A 23157-nucleotide genomic window follows, 5' to 3' on the forward strand; every position below is an offset into this window, starting at 1 on the left:
TCTAGGAAAGTCTCTATCTCCAGTACTGGGGCTGTGAAGGTTTTGGGGGGGACGGATAGAGAAAGTCACAGGATACCAGAAAAGGAAACTGAAGAGGCTGCAGTATGCCAAGGGGCGGGAGTATCCCTAGAGAGGAGACCCGCACGGCGCACGCTCTAGTGTGATATCCTCTCAGACATCCAATGTGATGATGCACACATGTATTAAATAAAAGACAAACCCATTCCTGAGTGTCCGATTATGTCAACAACCCCAAGACGGAGAGAGAGAGAGAGAGAGAGAGAGAGTGGGTAGTTCATTCAAGGGTTGTGCTTATTCATTAGCTTCTGCAGATAAGCACAGACAATGACGTTCTCCATGTTTAGAATAATGATCAGTCAAGAGTGCCCTTGAGTTCCATGAGGATTTCTAGCTGAGGATTGAATTTACTGTCCTGATTTGGAAGGAATGAAAAATCAAGAAATACATTACATACATTAGACAAAAACAGCAAGCAAGCACAGCGCAATTTCTAAGGTGTGTCCTGATTTGAATGCATAGAAGGTCTCTCTATGTCATGCTCAGGCCCATTTCCTGCTGATATAGATTCCTCATGAGGTTGCTGGCGAAACGTAGGAAAGAACTTCAGTTTAAAGTTGTTGCCTATTTGAAGGTAGCTGTGAGGTCCCATGCCTGTAATAGTCATGTGATCACATCATAAGTTTCATCGAGTGGACATGGAGAACATGAGACAACAACAAAACATATCAACTTACTATTTGCACCAAATATCGAAGGAAAAAATTCATGGTAGCAAATTATTGCCATTCCAAGGCCTGCAACGACAAAGCTCAAGGTTAGAAAAGGACACCACTAATTAATTTCAGAAGAGCAGATTGGCATATTATCAACTTTTTCCTTCACCAAATTTTTCCCTAGACTTTTATCATAGCCACTCAAATCCCCCCCCCTTGCCCCCCCGTCTTCTCATGTCCGCCATTTCTGTAACATCATGGAAGCCTGCTTCACTGACTCCCACACTCTAATTCAACGGGCATAAACAATAAGCGACATGAATGGTGGCCCCAGCAAAGGTTGCCATATCCAAGCGTCCAGGTGTTAGTGCGGTATGGGATGGACTATGCAAAACCTAGTACAACATGTACTGTGAAAGAATGAAAGAGACAGTCTAAAAAAGAGCTGACGTCCCAAATGGCATCTTTGCAGCACATGAGGCTTGAACTTTGGGCCCACGCCCTTGAGCCTTGGGCCTTGGCCCATGGGCCATGTGACAATAGTGGCCTAAAGGTCTCAAATTTGCCCAAAATAACATCTGGTCCAGTCAACAATTAAACTGACCGGACGCCTAATGTACTAGTTTAGACTTCCCTACACGACGGTACGGATCAGACATAGGGGTCTGTCCATCTACTCACGTGAACAACCATGGCCCTGACCCCTACTCCACATCAAAAGGGTTATAACAAACTTCAACCCATGGCTCAAAATTTTGTTTTCCTTTTTTCTGAGACCAACCACATTTTTTGGAAACACCCAAGAAACACCAAGTTTCTTCAAAGACCATAAAAGCATTGTCTAAAAGCTATGGGCCCTGCTAGAAAAACAAGACTGTTTCCAACACCTGGTCCATTTTCTTTCAAGTGCTTTTCGAATATGATGATGTTGTAGTGTGAATAATTGTAACTCGCGCATTTTGGTTTACTGATGAAAGCACTTGTATGAATTACTATTTACTGGCCATGTAATTTATTCGAAACGTGTACATTTATTGGATATGACCTACAGCCTATAGATGATTGATCAACTTTACTAGATGCTTTTATATGTTATCAATCTTTGAGAATGTAGGTAAATATATATTATCAAAGTGGGTGTTTGAAGCTAGGTTATTGTCACGTGCACATTTAACCCTATGTGGGATATTGCAGGTTGAGCTCTTTCAAAGATTCAAACAAAAACATCCAGATTGCAAGATTGGCATGAGGATGTTTGAAATGTTAAAGCCATTCTTTTGCAGGAGGCTGAAGGATAGGTACACATGCTGTTGCGAATACCATGTGCAAATGACCTTTTTGAAAGACGCACTGAATCACATGCGCTCTCGTGCTTTTGGGCTGCATGATACATGTTGCAACTGTGTATGCAATATCTGTGCTACAGGCAAGAACATTAGCAGCGGCTGCCTGGCTTCACATCACACGTTCAAAGGTGTCACACAGATGTGGGAGTCCATTCTCTGTCCAAAGCCAGCAGATGCAGTTTTCCATAGAAGGGAATGCCTGGGAGACTGTAAGATATGTGGAGTAAACAAGTTAGAATTATGTTGCTTAGAAACAGCAAAGCCAAGTAAGAGTATTAATGTGAAAGTATTTGCGTATGTAGAAGCAAAAGACAAGCATGGAAACAGCAAGAAGAGAAAAGATCTTTTGCATAAAGAAATGCAGTGTTGGGAGTTTCTTCGACTGTTGTAGTTAAAGCTCTTCATCACTCATAACTATGTGGCACGATGGCAAGGACAACAATTTAAGGATTGTATACTTCACTTTCCGGATGATGTCATTTTCTCAGTTGTTGACTTGGCTGAAACATACGCCTTCAAGGAGCAAAATGAGATTCAGACAATGCATTGGCACTCTAGTCAAGTAACTATTTTTGTACACATAACGTACTACCGCAAGGCAGGGGAGGTAGTCAAAACAATCCACTTCTTCATATCAAATGATAGGGTGCATGACACACTGTTTGTGCAACATTGCTTCATGCTACACCGTGACTGGTTACAACAAGAGGGTGTCACTTGTAAACAACATTGGGTGTGGTCAGATGGTGCGGCCTCACAATTCAAGGGAGCCAGGCCATTCTATTTTGTTGCAAGATATGGTGGACTCACAGGGATTGGGATGAGCTGGTTCTTCTTTGGATCAGGGCATGGCAAGGGCGAGCATGATGGTGCAGGAGCAGTTGTGAAAAGAACCTTGACCCATGAACAACTAAAACCTAATGGAGCTATATTGCAGTGTGCAGCAGATGTGGTTGCTTATTGCCAGGCCAACCTATCGCAGGGAGCACCTGCATCATATCAAAAGAAAGGGAATGTGCTCGTGTGTTCTGGGAGGTTAAAGAGGGAGATGTTAACAGGGAAGTTAAGTGGAATTGTGCCACTGTGGCAAAAACTCGCTCTTTGCATGCTATTCGTGGTCACAACCCACAGGATCCAACTGCCCTTGCAACAAGAAAGTTGGCATGCTTTTGTGATGCATGCATGAACGGAAGGTGGAATCGCTGCATCAATAAAGCTCACGTGGAGGGTTGGGATTATCAAATTCTGCAACCATTACTTGAGCAAACAGATGAAGTTTCAACAGAGGAAGTCGTTGGCTATGATGGCTTCACATACGAAGGTCATCATGATGTGTTGAGTAGCGCTCTATATTGTGGAGACACATTTGCTGTAAATCCAGATCGCCGAAGATGTGGATTTCTATCTGGTCAAGTGTGTTGCAGAAAAGGAGAAGGTGGAGAAGGGGTACATTGATGAATGGAGCAATGTAATTGATAGAGGCTCATATGTTGTGCAAGGACTGTATTACAAGCAATTGGATGCATAAACCTTCAAGCTAGACCACAAGAATCCTATCGTCCACCTACTTTCACATCTCGTGCGATGTATCAAAATACCCATGGAGCACGTCCCAAGGAGAAGACAGGTGTACACAATCACTCCAGAAAGCTATGAAGCAATCTGTAATAACATGCCCTTCAGCTTTTAAGTTGTATCCACTGGATTTTCTATACACCACTTTGCTATAAGGGTATACAGTTTTATTATAAAGTTGGTTTTGTGTCAGCATGCTGAGTTAGCATGCTAACTATCAAACTGTTTACATTAATTGCGAGCATCAAATTATTTATATAGGGTTCAATTTTACAATGACAGTCACTGCCCCCAAAACCCTTTAAGCCTCCTCGGAGGGCGCTTGTAGTGACCGGGCTGTCCTTCTCGCTGTTTGTCTTCTTCCTGCTGCCTCTTTTCTTTTCTCTTTGCTTCCTTGTTTCTCTTTGCTTCCTCCTCTGCTTCTAGGTTGGCACTATGCTGCTCCCTTTCTCTTCTTTCCCTCTCCAGCTTTTCTTTCTCTCTTTCTGATTCTAGGTCAGCTTTCCGCTGTTTGCGATGAATTTCTTCCAGTCTTTTAGCCTCTAAATCCATCTTTTGAATGTCAAGCAAGCGTATGACGACTGCATCAGAAAACTCATATGAGCCTGTCTCAAACACATTATCAGCAACATATGCTTCCTGATATCCGTTTGCAGCCAAAGGAAAAGCCAGGACTTCAAAGTTTCTAAAAGGAACTTTTCCCTCTGCTCAGCACTCTGGTGCTCTAGACTGGGAGTAACAAGCCAAGTTTGTGGTGGGTTCTGAAACACTTTGTAGAAGCTATTATCGATTATAAGTGTGTTTTGGGCGTTGTACCCCGGAGTGTGCTTCCAGAACAAGGATAAGTCTTTCATAAACACACGCTTGCTCTGGATCTGCCAGGATTGCTTTGTACAGTGCGCTTGAGCAAAAAACCCAGTAATCTTTCGCACCTGCTCTTTAAAAACAGTACGGCAAATACTCATGACTTTACTATGGAGGCTTGTGCTCCATATAAACACATTAAAGAACTGCAGGCACCAGTCCAAAAAAAAAAAAGGTTGTCCTTGCGACAAAACACCTGCTTATCAAGTACATCGTATTTCAGCATTTCATCTGCATATGCCGGGGGCTTTTCACCAAAGCGAGGCTCTACCACTGCCACCAAAAGACCGTTCAGGTCGAGCACCAGAGCCCTTTTTTCATCACATAAACGCTTAGGCACCCGTATTGGGTCTGGTAGAGGATACCATTCAACAAAAATAACCGGCCCACTTGGGTGCACATAATTTAGGCGCTCAATAATACTACGGGCAACCTGTGAATATCGTTCAAGGCGTTTTTCAATCTCCATTTTCTGTCTCCTTAACTGCCTGGCTTTGTGGACTCGCCATCTCCGTAATTTCTGCCATTGCATGGCCGCAGTTGCATCAGGCATGACGATTAATGTCTGTTTCTCTTCCTCTGTAGGGAAACCGCAATACGAAATGAACGAGTTAAAAAAAAAAACCGCAAAAATTATAATGAACTATTACAATGAACTGCTGCTTAGATTTATATTGCACAAAAATGCATTTTCATTGGAAAACAAAATGCATGTCAGTTACAATACGCATTTGGGTTTCAAAATGGTCTAGCATATATAGTGAAGGGCACAACCAGGTAGCGAGCAATAAGTCTTAACACAATTTTTTGCAAGCTCTTGAGCGGGTGGCTTTCTTTTCACCTTTCGAGCTTTCAGCCTTGTCCGAACCACAGGTTGTGCTTGCAATGTCTTCGGGTACCTCTGCAAGGCCAACTTTTCTTTTCAGCTGAGCTTAACGCAAAAAACCCTCGAGAGGGCTGTTGTCACCAACTTCTTGCTCATCTTCTATATTGTCATTCTTCAAAGTTTCCCCTGAGCCACTGGCCACTGTCTGCTGAGAAGCTTCTGCTTTGTCGGTTGCAGCAGGCATTGCTGGCACACGAGGAGCCATGACAAAAAAATCTTCTTCTTTTTCATCTTCTGAGTTCCTGCTCACATCACCGCCTTCCTCTGTTGTTTTCATGCTTTCATTTGGCATCTGCTGGGAGTCCTCATCCACCCCTTCACTCCTTGCATCCAACTCAATGAAGTCGCGAAGCGGAGCGTGGATCGACTCACACATACACACACACACAGATACACAGAGAGCTTACACAGTACGCAGAGAATCCGTTTGAAGGGTTATCTCCCAAAACCTTATTATTCACAAAAGTATATGTGAGTATATACAAAGAGTTAGTGATAAGTGAGTTAGGCGGGCGGCCGGCCATATCCGTATAAGAGGCCACTTGGGCTTTAATCCCAACAACCTCCCACTTAAAGTCCAATGTGGCACGTTAAGTAACTGTAAATCTATGAACATAAATGTACAAAGATTTACATGGCTGCCATCTATCCAATGCTCAATAACTCACGACAATGCACAAAGCCGTCTCCTGGAAGTCCCTTTGTGAGTAGATCAGCAGGATTGTCCTTGGTGTGGATCTTCAGCAGTTGTATTTGCTCTTCTTCAAGTACTTCCCTAATGAAGTGATATTTCACATCAATATGCTTAGTCTTTGAATGGAACACTGGATTCTTTGCCAATTATATAGCACTTTGACTATCACAATATAACTCTGGCATATCTACTTTGATTCCCAAGTCTGCTACCAATCTACCAAGCCAAATAGCTTCTTTGCATGCCTCATTTGCTGCAACATACTCAGCTTATGTAGTAGACTGCGTAACACAATCTTGTAATCGAGATCGCCATGATATGGCACCTCCAGCCAACGTAAAGACATAGCCTGATGTAGATCTCCTCTTATCCAAGTCTCCTGCATAATCTGAGACAGTGTATCCTCTAACACTCAAACCCTGACTACCATAGCATATGCACATACTCTTTGTATGTTTTAAGTATCTCATGATACCTTTCACTGCCTCCCAATGTTTCTTGCCGGGATTTGACATATATCTGCTAACCACTCCCACTGCAAATGCAATATCCGGACGTGTAGCAATCATTGCATACATCAAACTACCCACTGCAGACGCATATGGAATCTTATCCATTTCAACCTTTTCTTCCTCAGACACAGGACAATCTTGTTTGCTAAGTTTCACATATGGTGGCAATAAAACACTCAATGCCTTTCCCTTCTCCATATTGAAACGTTGCAAAACCTTGTCAATATACTCTGTTTGAGATAACCAAATCAACTTCTTTGATCTGTCTCTCTCAATGCGCATACCAAGTATCTGACTTGCCTCACCCATGTCTTTCATGTCAAACGATTTTGCCATCTTTGACTTCAAAGCTGAAATTTCTTCCAAGTGTTTGCCAGCAATCAACATGTCATCCACATACAAAATAAGGATCAACCAACTGCCATCCTTAGCCTTCTTCGTATATAGACAGTGATCGAACTCACTACGTTTGTAGCCTTGAGAAAGCATAAACTGGTGGAACTTATGGTACCATGCCCTCGGTGATTGTTTTAAGCCATAAAGACTTTTTAACAACTGGCATACCAAATCTTCCTTGACTTTCTTAACAAACCCTTCTGGCTGCTGCATGTAAATTTCCACATCTAAATCACCATGCAAGAACGCTGTCTTGACATCCATTTGGTGCAACACCAAATCCAATATGGCAACCAATGCAAGAAAGCATCTCAATGTAGTCATCTTGACCACTGGAGAGAAGACTTCATCAAAGTCAATGCCTTGTTCTTTCTTAAAGCCCTTGACAAGAAGCCTTGCTTTGTACTTTGGCTGACTATCATGAGCGGTGATCTTATACCTGTAAACCCATTTACAAGGTAGAGCCTTTCTGCCCTGTGGTAATTTAACTAGCTTCCATGTCTGGTTTTTATGTAGAGCTGTCATCTCTGACTGCATGGCCAACTGTCATTTGTTCGAGTCAACCACTTGTAACGCTTCCTTGTAACAAGATGGTTCTCCGCAATCTGTGAGCATGACATAATTTAGAGATGGCACATAACGATCAGGTGGTTTCGAAACACGCTCAGAACGTCTCGCCACAACTGATTCTGCCTCTCTAGCCACTATAGGTTGTTCCTGAGCATGACCCTGCTGTCTTGATGTACTAGCACTAGGTCCATCTTCCCTGAAGACAACTCTTCTGATCTCCTCTGTCTTCTTTGGCTTAGCGTGAAACTTGGCTTCATTGAAATGCACATCATTGCTACGAATAACTTTTCTGGACTCAGGATCCCAAAGCCGATAACCCATCTCGCCCAATCCTCCGTAGCCAAGAAAAATACACTTTTTGCTCTTTGGTTCTAACTTATTCCTGAACTCCTTAGGAATATGGCTATAAGCTTCACAACCAAAGACTCTAAGATGCTTATACGAAGATGCCTTGCCTGTCCATAGCATCTCGGCCACTGCACTCTTCTCCAGAACCCTACTAGGAGACCTGTTGATCAAATGGCCTGCTGTAGCCACTGATTCCGCCCAAAATCCATCAAGCAACTCAGCATTTAACAACATGCTTCTGACCTTCTCTTGTATGGTTCTCTTCATACGTTCGGTAACCCCATTCTGTGAAGGATTATATGGTGCAGTAAGTTCCCGCTTAATCCCTTTTGATTCACAAAAGTCTTGAAAAGCTTTGGAAACATACTCTCCATCATTGTCAGTTCTCAAGCACTTCAGCTTCTGACCACTCTGATTCTCCACAAGCTGCAAGAACGACTTGAAGACCTTGAGCACCTCATCCTTGTGCTTCAAGAAGTAAACCCATACTTTGCCAGAATAGTCATCTATAAATGTATAAAAGTACGCTGCTCCCCCTAGTGACAAACTAGGCATTGGTCTGCATAGATCACTGTGCACAAGAGCTAACCGTTCGTCCCTACGATTCCTCTTTGATCTGTGCGGTTCCTGTGTTTGCTTACCATAAACACAATGCTCACAAAACTCGAAATCTTGAAATGAAAAACCAAGCAAATAACCATAATGAGAAAGTATTTCCATTCCTCTTTTTGACATATGTCCCAGCCTACGATGCCACAGTGACACACTTGGCTGCTCAATCACATTAATTACATGGTTTTTAACCTCTGAAACATGTAAAGTGTACAAAGTTCCTGACTTGCTGCCATGTGCTACAGTCATCGAACCTTTGGAGATCTTCCAAGCGCAAAAACCAAAAACTGTCACATAACCCGCATCATCCAACTTCCCTGTACTGATTAAGCTCTTTCGGATTGCTGGAACATGTCTGACATTCTTGAGCCATAAAGAAGAGCCATTCCGAAACTTCAACTGCACATCTCCCACTCCAAGTATGTCAAAAACCTGCTCATTGCCAAGTCTGACATAATCTTTAGTAGTCACATATGATGTAAACCACTCTTTGTGCGGAGAAACATGTAAAGATACCCCTGAGTCGATAATCCAATCACTCATAGTATGTCCATCCTCTGCAGTCAAGAAAACAGAATCAAGATTGTTTGTGAGGAAGATGTCACCAGGTGCTATACCAGAATCACTGTCTGAACCAGATCCTGTGACATTCACCTTTTCAATCTTCACTGAACTCTTCTTTTCATCTTGCTCAGAACTCTTTGTTTTACCTTTTTCTTGTTTCCACTTCGTACAGTCTCTCTTCATGTGACCCTTCTTGCCACAATGGTAGCATTCTATGTCATCCTTTGACTTGGAGTCACGAGACTTACTTCGGTTTTGTGCCTTCTTACCCTTCTTCTCTTTAGACTGTTGTCTCCCTCGAACGACCAAAGCACTATTTCCTTTGCCTTTGTCAATGTTCTTCCTGTTCACTTCCTCTGTGAGCAAGCTGCCTTCTACATTGGCACTTGTAAGACCTTCTGGCGCGACAGAATTACTCAACGCTGTGCGAAAAGTATCCCAACTGTCTGGCAAAGTGATTAAGAGAAACATAGCCTTCACTGAATCTGGAAAGACTATCTCTTGTGCTGTTAACTGACTGAAAATTGTGTGAAATTCATTGAGATGATTCGACATGGCTGTCCCTTCCTTCATCTTCAAATCCACCAATTTCTTGAGCCAGTAAATCTGAGAAGCAGCACTTTGTTTCTCGTACGTACCACATATCTTTTTCTATACGCCATATGCTGTAGTCTCTTCTGCTACGTTGAAGTGAACATTTTCTGCCAGTGTCAGCATGATTGTGGAACAAGCTAACTCGTCAAGGTCTTCCCACTCATCTTCAGCCATACCTTCTGGTCTCTCCCCTTTGAGCTTCAGTGGCTTCACTTGTTTTTTTTGCACCAAAACCTGTCAAATCTGCTTCTTCCAAAATAGAAAGTTTGTGCCATCCAGATTCTTTATGTTGTAAAGAGTCTCACTTTGAGAAGATGCCATATCTGCCAAACTGTTTACTCCTGGGAAAAATCCGGCAGAGTTACCCCTATAAACTGGCTTTGGGAACCAAAAAATAGCTCAAAAAACAATCATAAATAGCTGACCAGTGACAAATCTGAAAATCTCTGTAATATGCTATCCTGTAAGCATGCACAGTCTCCTGTCTGGGCGATGACCAAACCTGTATCTGTCTCAAGACTGAACCTCGAACAATGCCTCAACGGCCTGACGCATAAGATGCAATCCAGTGTCTACACAAAGTCATACATCCTATGGGATAAAAGTCGCCGAAGAGGATGCGTGTAGAGGGGAACTCCAGCAACCTAATCCACCTCACATTGGGTAACCCAGCCCCTAGTGCTTGGCTTCAAAAAACCTCACACACGACCCTCACAGATGGCTCAGCAAACTGCCCAGAACTAGCATACATCCTACAATAGACCAATCACTGTCCTATGACCGCTGCGGCGGTCTGTCTGCTAGCGTGACTCACAACTAGCAGACCCACAATCACAGTACATCAATCTGCAATACATGCCAGTGGTGTCAAGCCGTCGTATGGCCACACCTCCCCTGGAACCTGGCAAGCACAAGAGTAGCAATGCAGACTGCAATATATATATCTGATGATATATATGTGTACCTGGTCTATAGATGATGCTTTGAAGACTAATGAGACTAATGAGTGATGTATGTCGATGCCGATATTGATGCCGACCACCTCCTGCTTGCCAATCTACACAGGACAGGTTTCTTTGCGGCTGAAACCTATTTTCTGATGTAGTGCTCAGAACAAAATTCTGAGGGCATAAACAGCTTCGAAAGGGGGGTAAAACCCGAGGTCACCTACCGGAAATACTCCCCGAACGCTGAGTGTAAATTTCCAAGCTCCGGATCCAAAATCTGCTTGATAAGTGCGCGCGCGCGATTTCGCAAAACCGCACTGAACCAAGCTCTGATACCAATTGAAGTCGCGGAGCGGAGCGTAGCGTAGCGTGGATCGACTCACACACACACACACACAGATACACAGAGAGCTTACACAGTACGCAGAGAATCCGTTTGAAGGGTTATCTCCCAAAACCTTATTATTCACAGAAGTATATGTGAGTATATACAAAGAGTTGGTGATAAGTGAGTTAGGCGGGCGGCCGGCCATATCCGTATAAGAGGCCACTTGGGCTTTAATCCCAATACTCAACACCCTTCTCCGTCGAAGGGTTCTCACCTGTTTCAAGCTCATCACTCTCCTCGATCGAAAGGTCCTCCATTACAGCTTTTCCCTTGCCGTTCGTGTCATGCACACTACCCACATCACGGAGAGACTGCCACAGGCCTGCAACAAAAAACGTGGCTTAAGACTCATATAAGCATGTCATGTATACTAGAAAATGTTTGATATACTGTGACTATGTGTGCGGCCTAGCATACATTAGAATCCATTATGCTGACAAGCCCAGTATGCTAATTCGAATTGCTGAGTATGCTAGCTAGCATATCCAATATGCTAGTTTGCATCTGGAGATGGTAGCTTACTTACTAGATTTGCCATTATGACAAACTTACTCTAGTCTCTAGTCTCTACACTGAGCATAAGTATGCTAATTAGCCTATCCAGTCAACACACTCAGTATTCTAATTAACATTGGGGGTATGCTAATAAGCACACCCTGTACGCTAAAAGACAGTCTTTGTATACTAGCTACTAGCAGTCCCTGTATGCTAACTAGCATATTTGGTATGCTTATTAGCATACCTTTTACTCACTGTACTAGCTTATTAGCGTATCAAGTATACTCATTAGCACATCCAGGATGCTTTTAAGCATAACCAGTGAGCTAATTAACATACTTATAGTATGCTTATTAGCACACCCAGTATGCTAATTAGCATATCCAATATGCTAGTTAGCATCTGGATATAGTAGTTAACTTACTAGATATGCTATTATGCCAAACTTAGTCTAGTCTGTACACTGAACACACGATATGCTAATTAGCATACAAGATTAGCAGTGCACAGACTAGACAAAGTTTGGCATAATAGCATATCTAGTAAGTTAACTACTATATCCAGATGCTAACTAGCATATTGGATATGGTAATTAGCATACTAGGTGTGCTAATAAGCATACTATAAGTATGTTAATTAGCTCACTGGTTATGCTTGAAGCATCCTGGATGTGCTAATGAGCATACTTGATACGATAATAAGCTACTACAGTGAGTAAAAGGTATGCTAATAAGCATACCAAATATGCTAGTTAGCATACAGGGACTGCTAGTAGCTAGCATACAAGGACTGTCTTTTAGCGTACAGGGTGTGCTTATTAGCATACCCACAGTGTTGATTAGAATACTGAGTGTGTTGACTTGATATGCTAATTAGCATATCTTGTAAGCTAATTAGCATACTTGTCCTTGTGCTCAGTGTACAGACTAGAGTAAGTTTGTCATAATGGCAAATCTAGTAAGTAAGCTACCATCTCCAGATGCAAACTAGCATATTGGATATGCTAGTTAGCATACTCAGCAATTCGAATTAGCATACTGGGCTTGTCAGCATAATGGATTCCAATGTATGCCAGGCCATACACATAGTCACAGCATATCAAACATTTTCTAGCATACTTGACATGCTTATATGAGTCTTAATCCACGTTTTTTGTTGCAGGCATGTGGCAGTCCCTCCGTGATGTGGGCAGTGTGCATGACACGAAGGGCAAGGGAAAGGCTGTAATGGAGGACCTTTCGATCGAGGAGAGTGAAGAGCTGGATACAGGTGAGAATCCTTCGACGGAGAAGGGTGTTGAGCTGGATGCAAGGAGTGAAGGGGTGGATGAGGGCTCCCAGCAGATGCCAAATGAAAGCATGAAAACAACGGAGGAAGGCGGTGATGTGAGCAGGAACTCAGAAGATGATTTTTTTGTCATGGCTCCTCGTGTGCCAGCGATGCCTGCTGCAACTGACAAAGCAAAAGCTTCTCAGCAGACAATGGCTAGTGGCTCAGGGGAAACTTTGAAGAATGACAACATAGAAGATGAGCAAGAAGTTGGTGACAACAGCCCTCTCAAGGGTTTTTTGCGTAAAGCTCGGCTGAAAAGAAAAGTTGGCCTTGAAGAAGTACCCGAAGACATTGCAAGCACAGCTTGTGGTTCGGACAAGGCTGAAAGCTCCAAAGGTGAAAAAAAAGCCACCCGCTCAAGAGCTTGCAAAAAATTGTGTTAAGACTTATTGCTCGCTACCCGGTTGTGCTCTTCACTGTATATGCTAGACCATTTTGAAACCCAAATGCGTATTGTAACTGACATGCATTTTGTTTTCCAATGAAAATGTATTTTTGTGCAATATAAATCTGAGCAGCAGTTCATTGTAATAGTTCATTATAAATTTTGCGGGTTTTTTTTTTAAACTTGTTCATTTCGTATCGCGGTTTGCCTGCAGAGGAAGAGAAACAGGCATTAATCGTCATGCCTGATGCAACTGCGGCCATGCAATAGCAGAAATTACGGAGATGGCGAGTCCACAAAGCCAGGCAGTTAAGGGGACAGAAAATGGAGATTGAAAAACGCCTTGAACAATATTCACAACTTGCCCGTAGTATTATTAAGCGCCTAAATTAAGTGCATCCAAGTGGGCCAGTTATTTTTGTTGAATGGTATCCTCTACCAGACCCAATATGGGTGCCTAAGCGTTTATGTGATGAAAAAAGGGCTCTGGTGTTGGACCTGAACGGTCTTTTGGTGGCAGTGGTAGAGCCTCGCTTTGGTGAAAAACCCCGGCATATGCACATGAAATGCTGAAATACGATGTACTTGATAAGCAGGTGTTCTGTCGCAAGGACAACCTTTTTTTTTTGGACTGATGCTTGCAGTTCTTTAATGTGTTTATATGGAGCACAAGCCTCCATAGTAAAGTCATGAGTATTTGCCGTACTGTTTTTAAAGAGCAGGTGCGAAAGATTACTGGTTTTTTTGCTCAAGCGCACTGTACAAAGCAATCCTGGCAGATCCAGAGCAAGCCTGTGTTTATGAAAGACTTATCCTTGTTCTGGAAGCACACTCCGGGGTACAACGCCCAAAACACACTTATAATCGATAATAGCTTCTACAAAGTGTTTCAGAACCCACCACAAACTTGGCTTGTTACTCCCAGTCTAGAGCACCAAAGTGCTGAGCAGAGGGAAAAGTTCCTTTTAGAAACTTTGAAGTCTTGGCTTTTTCTTTGGCTGCAAACGGATATCAGGAAGCATATGTTGCTGATAATGTGTTTGAGACAAGCTCAGATGAGTTTTCTGATGCAGTCGTCATACGTTTGCTTGACATTCAAAAGATGGATTTAGAGCCTAAAATACTGGAAGAAATTCATCGCAAACAGCGGGAAGCTGACCTAGAAGCAGAAAGAGAGAAAGAAAAGCTGGAGAGGGAAAGAAGAGAAAGGGAGCCGCATAGTGCCAACCTAGAAGCAGAGGAGGAAGCAGAGAGAAAGGAGGAAGCAAAGAGAAAAGAAAAGAGGCAGCAGAAAGAAGACAAACAGCGAGAAGGACAGCCCGGTCACTACAAGCGCCCTCCGAGGAGGCCTAAAGGGTTTTGGGGGCAGTGACTGTCATTGTAAAATTGAACCCTATGTAAATAATTTGATGCTGGCAATTAATGTAAACAGTTTGATAGTTAGCATGCCGACACAAAACCAACTTTATAATAAAACTGCATACCCTTACAGCAAAGTGGTATATAGAAAATCCAGTGGATACAACTTAAAAGCTCAAGGGCATGCTATTACAGATTGCTTCATAGCTTTCTGGAGTGATTGTGTACACCTGCCTTCTCCTTGGCACCTGCTCCATGGGTATTTTGATACACCGCACCAGATGTGAAAGTAGGTGGACGATAGGCTGCTTGTGGTTTAGCTTGAAGGTGTATGCATCCAATTGCTTGTAATACAGTCCTTGCACAACATATGAGCCTCTGTCAATTACATTGCTCCATTCATCAATGTACCCCTTCTCCACCTTCTCCTTTTCTGCAACACACTTGACCAGATAGAAATCCACATCTTCGGCGTTGGTTAAAGCATCTGGATTTACACCAAATGTGTCTCTAGAACATAGAGCGCTACTCAACACATCATGATGACCTTCGTATGTGAAGTCATCATAGCCAACGACTTCCTGTGTCGAAACTTCATCTGTTTGCTCAAATAATCCCAAGCCTCCACGTGAGCTTTATTGATGCAGCGATTCCACCTTCCGTTCATGCATGCATCACAGAAGCATGCCAACTTTCTTGTTCCAAGGGCAGTTAGATCCTACGGGTTGTGACCACGAATAGCATGCAAAGAGAGAGTTTTTGCCACAGTGGCACAATTCCACTTAACTTCCCTGTTAACATCTCCCTCTTTAACCTCCCAAAACACAGGAGCACATTCCGTTTCTTTTGAAGGATATGATGCAGATGCTCCCTACGATAGGTTGGCCTGGCAATAAGCAACCACATCTGCTGCACACTGCAATATAGCTCCATTAGGTTTTAGTTGTTCATGGGTCAAGGTTCTTTTCACAACTGCTCCTGCACCATCATGCTCGCCCTTGCCATGCCCTGATCCAAAGAAGAACCAGCTCATCCCAATCCCTGTGAGTCCACCATATCTTGCAACAAAATAGAAAGGCCTAGCTCCCTTGAATTGCAAGGCCGCACCATCTGACCACACCCAATGTTGTTTACAAGTGACACCCTCTTGTTGTAACCAGTCACGGTGTAGCATGAAGCAATGTTGCACAAACAGTGTGTCATGCACCCTATCATTTGATATGAAGAAGTGGATTGTTTTGACTACCTCCCCTGCCTTGCGGTAGTACGTTATGTGTACAAAAATAGTTACTTGACTAGAGTGCCAATGCATTGACTGAATCTCATTTTCCTCCTTTAAGGCGTAATTTTCAGCAAAGTCAACAACTGAGACAATGACATCATCCGGAAAGCGAAGTATACAATCCTTAAATTGTTGTCCTTGCCATCGTGCCACATAGTTATGAGTGATGAAGAAGTTCAACTTGGTCTGCAACTGTCGAAGAGACTCCCAGCACTGCATTTCTTTATGCAAAAGATCTTTTCTTTTCTTACTGTTTCCATGCCCGTCTTTTGCTTCTACATACGCAAATACTTTCACATTAATACTCTTACCTTGCTTTGCTGTTTCTCAGCAACATAATTCTAACTTCTTTACTCCACATATTTTACAGTCTCCCATCAAGCATTCCCTTCTATGGAAAACTGCATCTCCTGGCTTTGGACAGAGAACGGACTTCCACATCTGTGTGACACCTTTGAACGTGTGATGTGAAGCCAGGCAGCCGCTGCTAATGTTCTTGCCTGTAGCACAGATATTGCATACACAATTGCAACATGTATAATGCAGCCCAAAAGCACGAGAGCGCATGTGGTTCAGTGCGTCTTTCAAAAAGGTCATCCGCACATGGTATTCGCAACAGTATGTGTACCTATCCTTCAGCCTCCTGCAAAAGAATGGCTTTAACATCTCAAACATCCTCATGCCAATCTTGCAATCTAGATGTTTTTGTTTGAATCTTTGAAAGAGCTCAACCTGCAATATCCATATTTGATCAGTATGTTTACTAGGAGAAATAATCCAAACAGGACTATACGCATTGCTACTTAATGAATCGACCATAGAAACAAATTGGTGTGTTAAACAGCACATTGTATGGTCCTAACATGCATGTAACTGGGTATGGTCCTAACATGCATGTAACTGGGTATAACATTGTATACTAAGCATGCTAGTTAGCATGCTGAGTATGCTAACTAGCATAGCTGAGTATGCTAACTAAAATACTAGCTGTGCTAACAAGCACAATCAGTGTGTAGTGTAGCATACGAGGCATACTCATCAGCATGCTAGTTAGCATGCTGAGTATACTCATCAACATGCTAGTTAGCATGCTGAGTATGCTAACTAGCATGCTGAGTTAGCATACTAGCTGTGCTAACTAGCATACTCATCAGCATACTAGTTAGCATACTCATCAACATGCTAGTTAGCATGCTGAGTTAGCATACTAGCATACTAGCTGTGCTAACAAGCACAATCAGTGTGTAGTTTAGCATACGAGGCATACTCATCAGCATGCTGAGTATACTCATCAGCATGCTAGTTAGCATGCTGAGTATGCTAACTAGCATGCTGAGTTAGCATACTAGCTGTGCTAACTAGCATACTCATCAACATACTAGATAGCATACTAGTTGTGCTAACTAGCATATTCATTAGCATGCTAGTTAGCAAGCTGAGTATGCTAACTAGCATGCTGAGTATGCTAACTAGAATACTGGCTGTGCTAACAAGCACAATCAGTGTGTAGTTTAGCATACGAGGCATACTCATCAGCATGCTAGTTAGCATGCTGAGTATACTCATTAGCATGCTAGTTAGCATGCTGAGTATACTCATTAGCATGCTAGTTAGCATGCTGAGTATGCTAACTAGCATGCTGAGTTAGCATACTAGCTGTGCTAACTAGCATACTCATCACATACTAGTTAGCATACTAGCTGTGCTAACTAGCATACTCATCAGCATGCTGAGTATGCTAGTTAGCATAGCTGAATATGCTAACTAGCATACTAGCTGTGCTAACAAGCACAATCAGTGTGTAGTTTAGCATACGAGGCATACTCATCAGCATGCTGAGTATACTCATCAGCATGCTAGTTAGCATGCTGAGTATGCTAACTAGCATGCTGAGTTAGCATACTAGCTGTGCTAACTAGCATACTCATCAACATACTAGATAGCATACTAGTTGTGCTAACTAGCATATTCATTAGCATGCTAGTTAGCAAGCTGAGTATGCTAACTAGCATGCTGAGTATGCTAACTAGAATACTGGCTGTGCTAACAAGCACAATCAGTGTGTAGTTTAGCATACGAGGCATACTCATCAGCATGCTAGTTAGCATGCTGAGTATACTCATTAGCATGCTAGTTAGCATGCTGAGTATGCTAACTAGCATGCTGAGTTAGCATACTAGCTGTGCTAACTAGCATACTCATCACATACTAGTTAGCATACTAGCTGTGCTAACTAGCATACTCATCAGCATGCTGAGTATGCTAGTTAGCATAGCTGAATATGCTAACTAGCATACTAGCTGTGCTAACAAGCATAATCAGTGTGTAATTTAGCATATGAGTCATTGTTAACCACATGAATGTGTGCTAAGAAGAATAGAAGGTATGCTAACTAGCATACATATTGTGTTAACTAGCACACTTATTATGTTGATCAGCATAGCCAGCACACTACGAATCCTAACTAGCATAAATCAGCTTACCCGTTATGCTACTTAGCATTCTCAGCTGTGCTAACTAACATACTCATGAGCATGTTGAGTATGCTAGTTAGTATAGCTGAATATGCTAACTAGCATACTAGCATAAACCAGCTTACCCGTTATGCTACTTAGCATTCTTAGCTGTGCTAACTAGCATACTCAGCATGCTAGTTACCTAGCTGAGTATGCTTACTAACATGCTATATTGCTAGTTAGCACAGCTGAGTATGCTAACTAGCATACTAGCTGTGCTAACAAGCAAAATCAGTGTGTAGTTTAACATATGAGTCACGGTTAACCACACAAAGTGTGCTAAGAAGAATAGAAGGTATGCTAACTAGCATACATATTGTGTAAACCAGCACACTTGTTATGTTGAATAGCATAGCTAGCACACTAGCATAAAAGGTGTTAAAGTAGCATACATATTGTGCTAACCAGCGTAGTCCTCAAGATCACTAGGCATGCTAACTAGCAAAGATTTATGCTGAACACCATACCCACCATACAGGAATGCTAACTAGCATATACCATAAACCAGCTTACCCATTATGCTAGTTAGCATACTACGATACGGTAGCTAGCATACTCATTGTGTCAAAGAACATTCTGAGCATGCTAGTAGCATAATAGGTATGCTAACTAGCATAAAGGGTGTTATAGTAGCTTACATATTGTGCTAGACAGCATACTTATCATGCTAAACAGCATACCCAGCATACTAAGAGTGAGACTATGCTAGCTAGCACACATGCTAGGTGGCATACATAGCATAACATATTGTGATAACTAGCATGCTCTGTATGCTAGGTAGACTACTAGCATGCTAGAATGCATAAGTTATGGCGCAAGTATGTCATTGATCACCTGAGACTCATCCACGAGGTGCACAGGGTGTTTATGTATCTTTTCCTTCCCACTCTCTTTCGACAAACATCCTTCTTGTTGGGTGAAACACGAGTCTCCTCTGTCCAAAATGTGTAGACCAATTCCTTAATTTCATCTGTGATAAGGCTATGACGGTGTTGCTTGTGACATCCAGCCAATGAAAACAGTCGAGCATTGACACCAGACTTCACCTGCCGTGATTTTGCTTTGAACAAGCTGCGACGGTCGACTTTTAGGACCCTGGAGAATTTGGCAATAGGCATGTTTTCCTTTGAATTTATCATCATCTGCAATGCTGCATTCTTCAAAAACAGCTCCTCGTTAGAAGCTGGCTACTTGACGATAGCTAGTGTGTTGCGGACATTGGAGACAATTGCACTCTGCACAGCAGTCTCCTCCTCTAAAGACTGATCACGGATTGCCCGAACAAGCGGATGTTGAGCAACAAGATTCCAGATTTCACACTTTGCTTCTTTGTTGAGACCTTCAATCCTGCTCTTGAAAGCTTTCACAATCTCGAAGGAGATTTTCCTTTTCTCCTCATCGTCGACAGCATGATGTCCTCGTTTAGTTGTCATCTGTCGGTGCTCCCGCTGTTTACGCTTTCTTTCTGTCTCATATTTCCTGATAATAGAAAGAGCTGGATGCTGGTAGTTGTGATTCATTTCCTGTAATGGCTCCCTTCTGCCTCCATTTCTAGTGGCAATAATGTTGTCTGCTGGTTTTCCATATCTGCAAGTCTGCTAAGCTTTGACAACTCAACTTCGAGGCAAGAAGCAATGCGAGAGAGAGAGAGAGAGAGAGAGAGAGAGAGAGAGAGAGAGAGAGAGAGAGAGAGGGAGGGAGGGAGTAGGAACAGGGCAAACTATAAACTGGTCTGAGAGTGAGACAGAGAGGGAGTCTGCGCCGCAGAGAGAGAGAGAAAGAGAGAGAGAGAGAGAGAGAGAGAGAGAGAGAGAGAGAGAGAGAGAGAGGGAGGGAGGGAGTAGGAACAGGGCAAACTGTAAACTGGTCTGAGAGTGAGACAGAGATGGAGTCTGCGCCACAGAGAGAGAGAGAGAGAGAGAGAGAGAGAGAGAGAGAGAGAGAGAGAGAGAGAGAGAGAGAGAGAGAGAGAGAGAGAGAACAGAGGCCACACCCCACGTCGTCGTCGTAACTGAAAACAAAGGCCACACCCCATATGGGAGGGAACAAATAATATATCTTATCGTTATTAAAATTTCAAACTTCACTTGCTCTTTGGTTTTGAATAGATGCTAACAAGCACCTCTTACTAGCATTGTCCGAGACACCAAAAAGCATGACAAGTTAACATGCTTATACCAATAGACCTATTTTCCCTATTTTAGCCAATTTTCACTTATTATTTTTGAGTGACTTTTGTTGGGAAACTGGGTAGGGCAATTTTGATAAGCAAGTACATAAGAAACCTAGCACTAGCACTTTTCGGCAGAAGAGGCAGCAGGAACAACTTGTTCAACAGGCGCCTTCTCGGCAAGACCTTCCTGGCAGCAAGCCTCGCGTTTTTCATCAGAAAAGCCCAACGTTCTCAGCCATCACCAACCCCTGGTGTTTCTGCATTGCAGATCAGCTCGGCAACAGCAGGACCAGCAGAAGACTAGCGTTTTTGTAGCAGACTCCTATTCAGCCCTAGCGTTTTTTATTTGCAGATCAGCCCCTAGCGTTTTGCAGATTCATCGCGACAAGATCTCGACATCATCATCGACATAGAGTCAGAATTCAGCAAATAAATATTTGTAGATTTCATCCATTAGCGTTTTCAGATTTCAGCCCGTCTCGACGTCGTCCTCATCGTCGTCGACATCATCGGCAAGTCCAAAGCATTGTAGAGATTTGTGCAATCAATAGTAGACCGCTCTCGCCATAGAGAGTGGGGCCTTCGGAGGAGGGTTTGACAACATTCTGGTGTCGTATTCTTCTGTCATGTGACACATCCAACCCTATGTGTTCGTGGACAAGCTACAGCATGATCAGGGTTCAGTCAGTCCAGTCAAGTCTAGATTTAGAAGTGATCTGGCACTTTTGAGAGTCTATTCGTAGACCGTGCATGCCCAGTCACTTAGTATAGATGCATATCCTCTAGTTGCACACAGCATGATCATCTGAATTCCCATCAAAATCCATTAGAATCAGTTAGGGGAATTTTCCAATGCATTTAGCCTATTTTCCCTATTTTTGGTATTTTCACTTATTATTTTTAAGTGACTTTCCAACAAAAGTAGGTAGGGCAATTTTGCTAAGTTAATATATAAGCAAACACAAGTTAGCACTAAATGGCAGAAGAGGCAGTAGGAGCACATACTCAAGAGGCACCTTCTCAGCAGAACCCCCCAAGTGACCTAGCGTTTTTGCTCCCAAGCAACAACCTAGCGTTTTTGGATCAGACCACCACAGATTAGCCAACGTTTTGCTCTTGCAGATGCCTGGCGACAAGAACACAGCAGATCAGCCTAGCGTTTTTGCATTTGCAGAATCCAGGCGACAGAAAGACCCATTTCAGCCCCTAGCGTTTTTGGTTGCAGATCAGCCCCGGCGTTTTGCACCTTCACCGCGACGGAAAATCAAGGAAGACCAGCGTTTTCAATTTTCAGCAGTTAGCACCCGCAGATCAAGTCCCGAACCTCGCAGATCTCACCTTCCCGCAGCAGTTCCTCCCCGCACGGTTAGTTTTCCGCAAGGTTTACAGTTTCAGCCCGGAAAACGCAGATTTCAGCATCTGCGTTTTCAGCGCGTCATCGTCACATCGTGTCATCGACATCGTCACGGACATAGAGTCAGAATTCAGCAGATAGAAGATTTGCAGATTTCAGCCCATAGCGTTTTTGGACAGCAGTAGAAAGATTGCAGATTTCAGCCCTAAAGTCGTCGTCCTCATCACCGTCGTCGTCATCGGCATAGTCCCAGATTGCATCGTCATTGTACCACTTTGTGCAATCAATAAGTAGACCACTCTCGCCGACGAGAGTGGGGCCTTCGGAGGAGGGTTTTACAACATCTCTGGTGTCGTATCTCTCTTCTCTCTCTATCTCTCAGTCTCATACACTTGCACGCAAAGTGTCCATTCACTTTGTTTGTGATCATAGCACTTTCCATTAAGAACGGAAGGCTCTACCTTCCATAAGAACAAAAGGAACCTTGAGCACAGTTCGGAGCACTCATCTTGAGCAAAGCGCAAACATTCATCCCGCTGCACCTAACATTGGTATCAGAGCTTTGGCAGTGTTCGGTATCACTGAAGGAAAGAACCACAAGAACCACAGAATTTTTTTTGCTTGTTGAGGTCGCACGAACCCAAATTCGCTTGGGCGTGTCGATTCCTAATCGTGTTTTGTTGAAGAGTGACAAGAATCCCAAGAAAGAAGGGCTTGTCCAACCTCCCCTTGTGTCTCTTTTCACTCATTGAGAGCAGACCGTGCACTTAGCGGCCGGCCAATCGAAGTGAGGTGGGAAAAAGCAACCTTGGTGTGAGCGCAAGGCCGTCAAGGGGTGCGCCCGCGGAAAGGAGTAGAACTCGGGTGAAGAGAAGATCCTTCTCCAACACGGTTTGCAAGCGAAAGAAAACCTCAAGAACCTCAAGAACCAAGGACCCCAAGAACCCAAGTTCCTCGTGAACTTGAGAACCCAAGACCCTCAAGAACCCAAGTTTCTCATGAACTTAAGAACCCACGACTTCAGAATGGTCATCACTCGAAGCGGAATGGATACTTCCCTTGGAGGTGATGAGCATGAGAGAGGCGAAGAAGAATTTTTCCCACCAGGAGGTTTTTCCGACCCTCCCCCTTCCCCATCTACGCCAAGGATTGCACTTACTCCTATGGAGGAGTTGAAGCAGTTGTTTATGGAAAGACAGTTAAAACGCGAAGAAAGAAAAGCAGAACT

General features: G+C 43.2%; 1 protein-coding gene across 3 annotated transcripts in view; it reads right to left on the reverse strand.

The window, feature by feature from the left end:
• Nucleotides 1-294: 294 nt before the first annotated feature.
• Nucleotides 295-23157, reverse strand: part of LOC147431075 (lipid phosphate phosphatase 2-like) — a 151504-nt gene continuing 128641 nt past the window's right edge. For all 3 annotated transcript variants that reach the window (XM_086493732.1, XM_086493734.1, XM_086493733.1), the window contains 2 exons: nucleotides 756-815; nucleotides 295-672 (listed from right to left, as the gene is read on the reverse strand). In XM_086493732.1, the coding sequence (XP_086349858.1) occupies nucleotides 512-672; nucleotides 756-815 (221 nt within the window). In that variant the 3' untranslated portion in view covers nucleotides 295-511. The remainder of the gene's footprint in view (nucleotides 673-755; nucleotides 816-23157) is intronic.

This window comes from Adiantum capillus-veneris, chromosome 21 (assembly GCF_014529385.1).
Source record: "Adiantum capillus-veneris isolate H3 chromosome 21, ASM1452938v2, whole genome shotgun sequence".
In the NCBI taxonomy this organism is placed as follows: Eukaryota; Viridiplantae; Streptophyta; class Polypodiopsida; order Polypodiales; family Pteridaceae; genus Adiantum; species Adiantum capillus-veneris.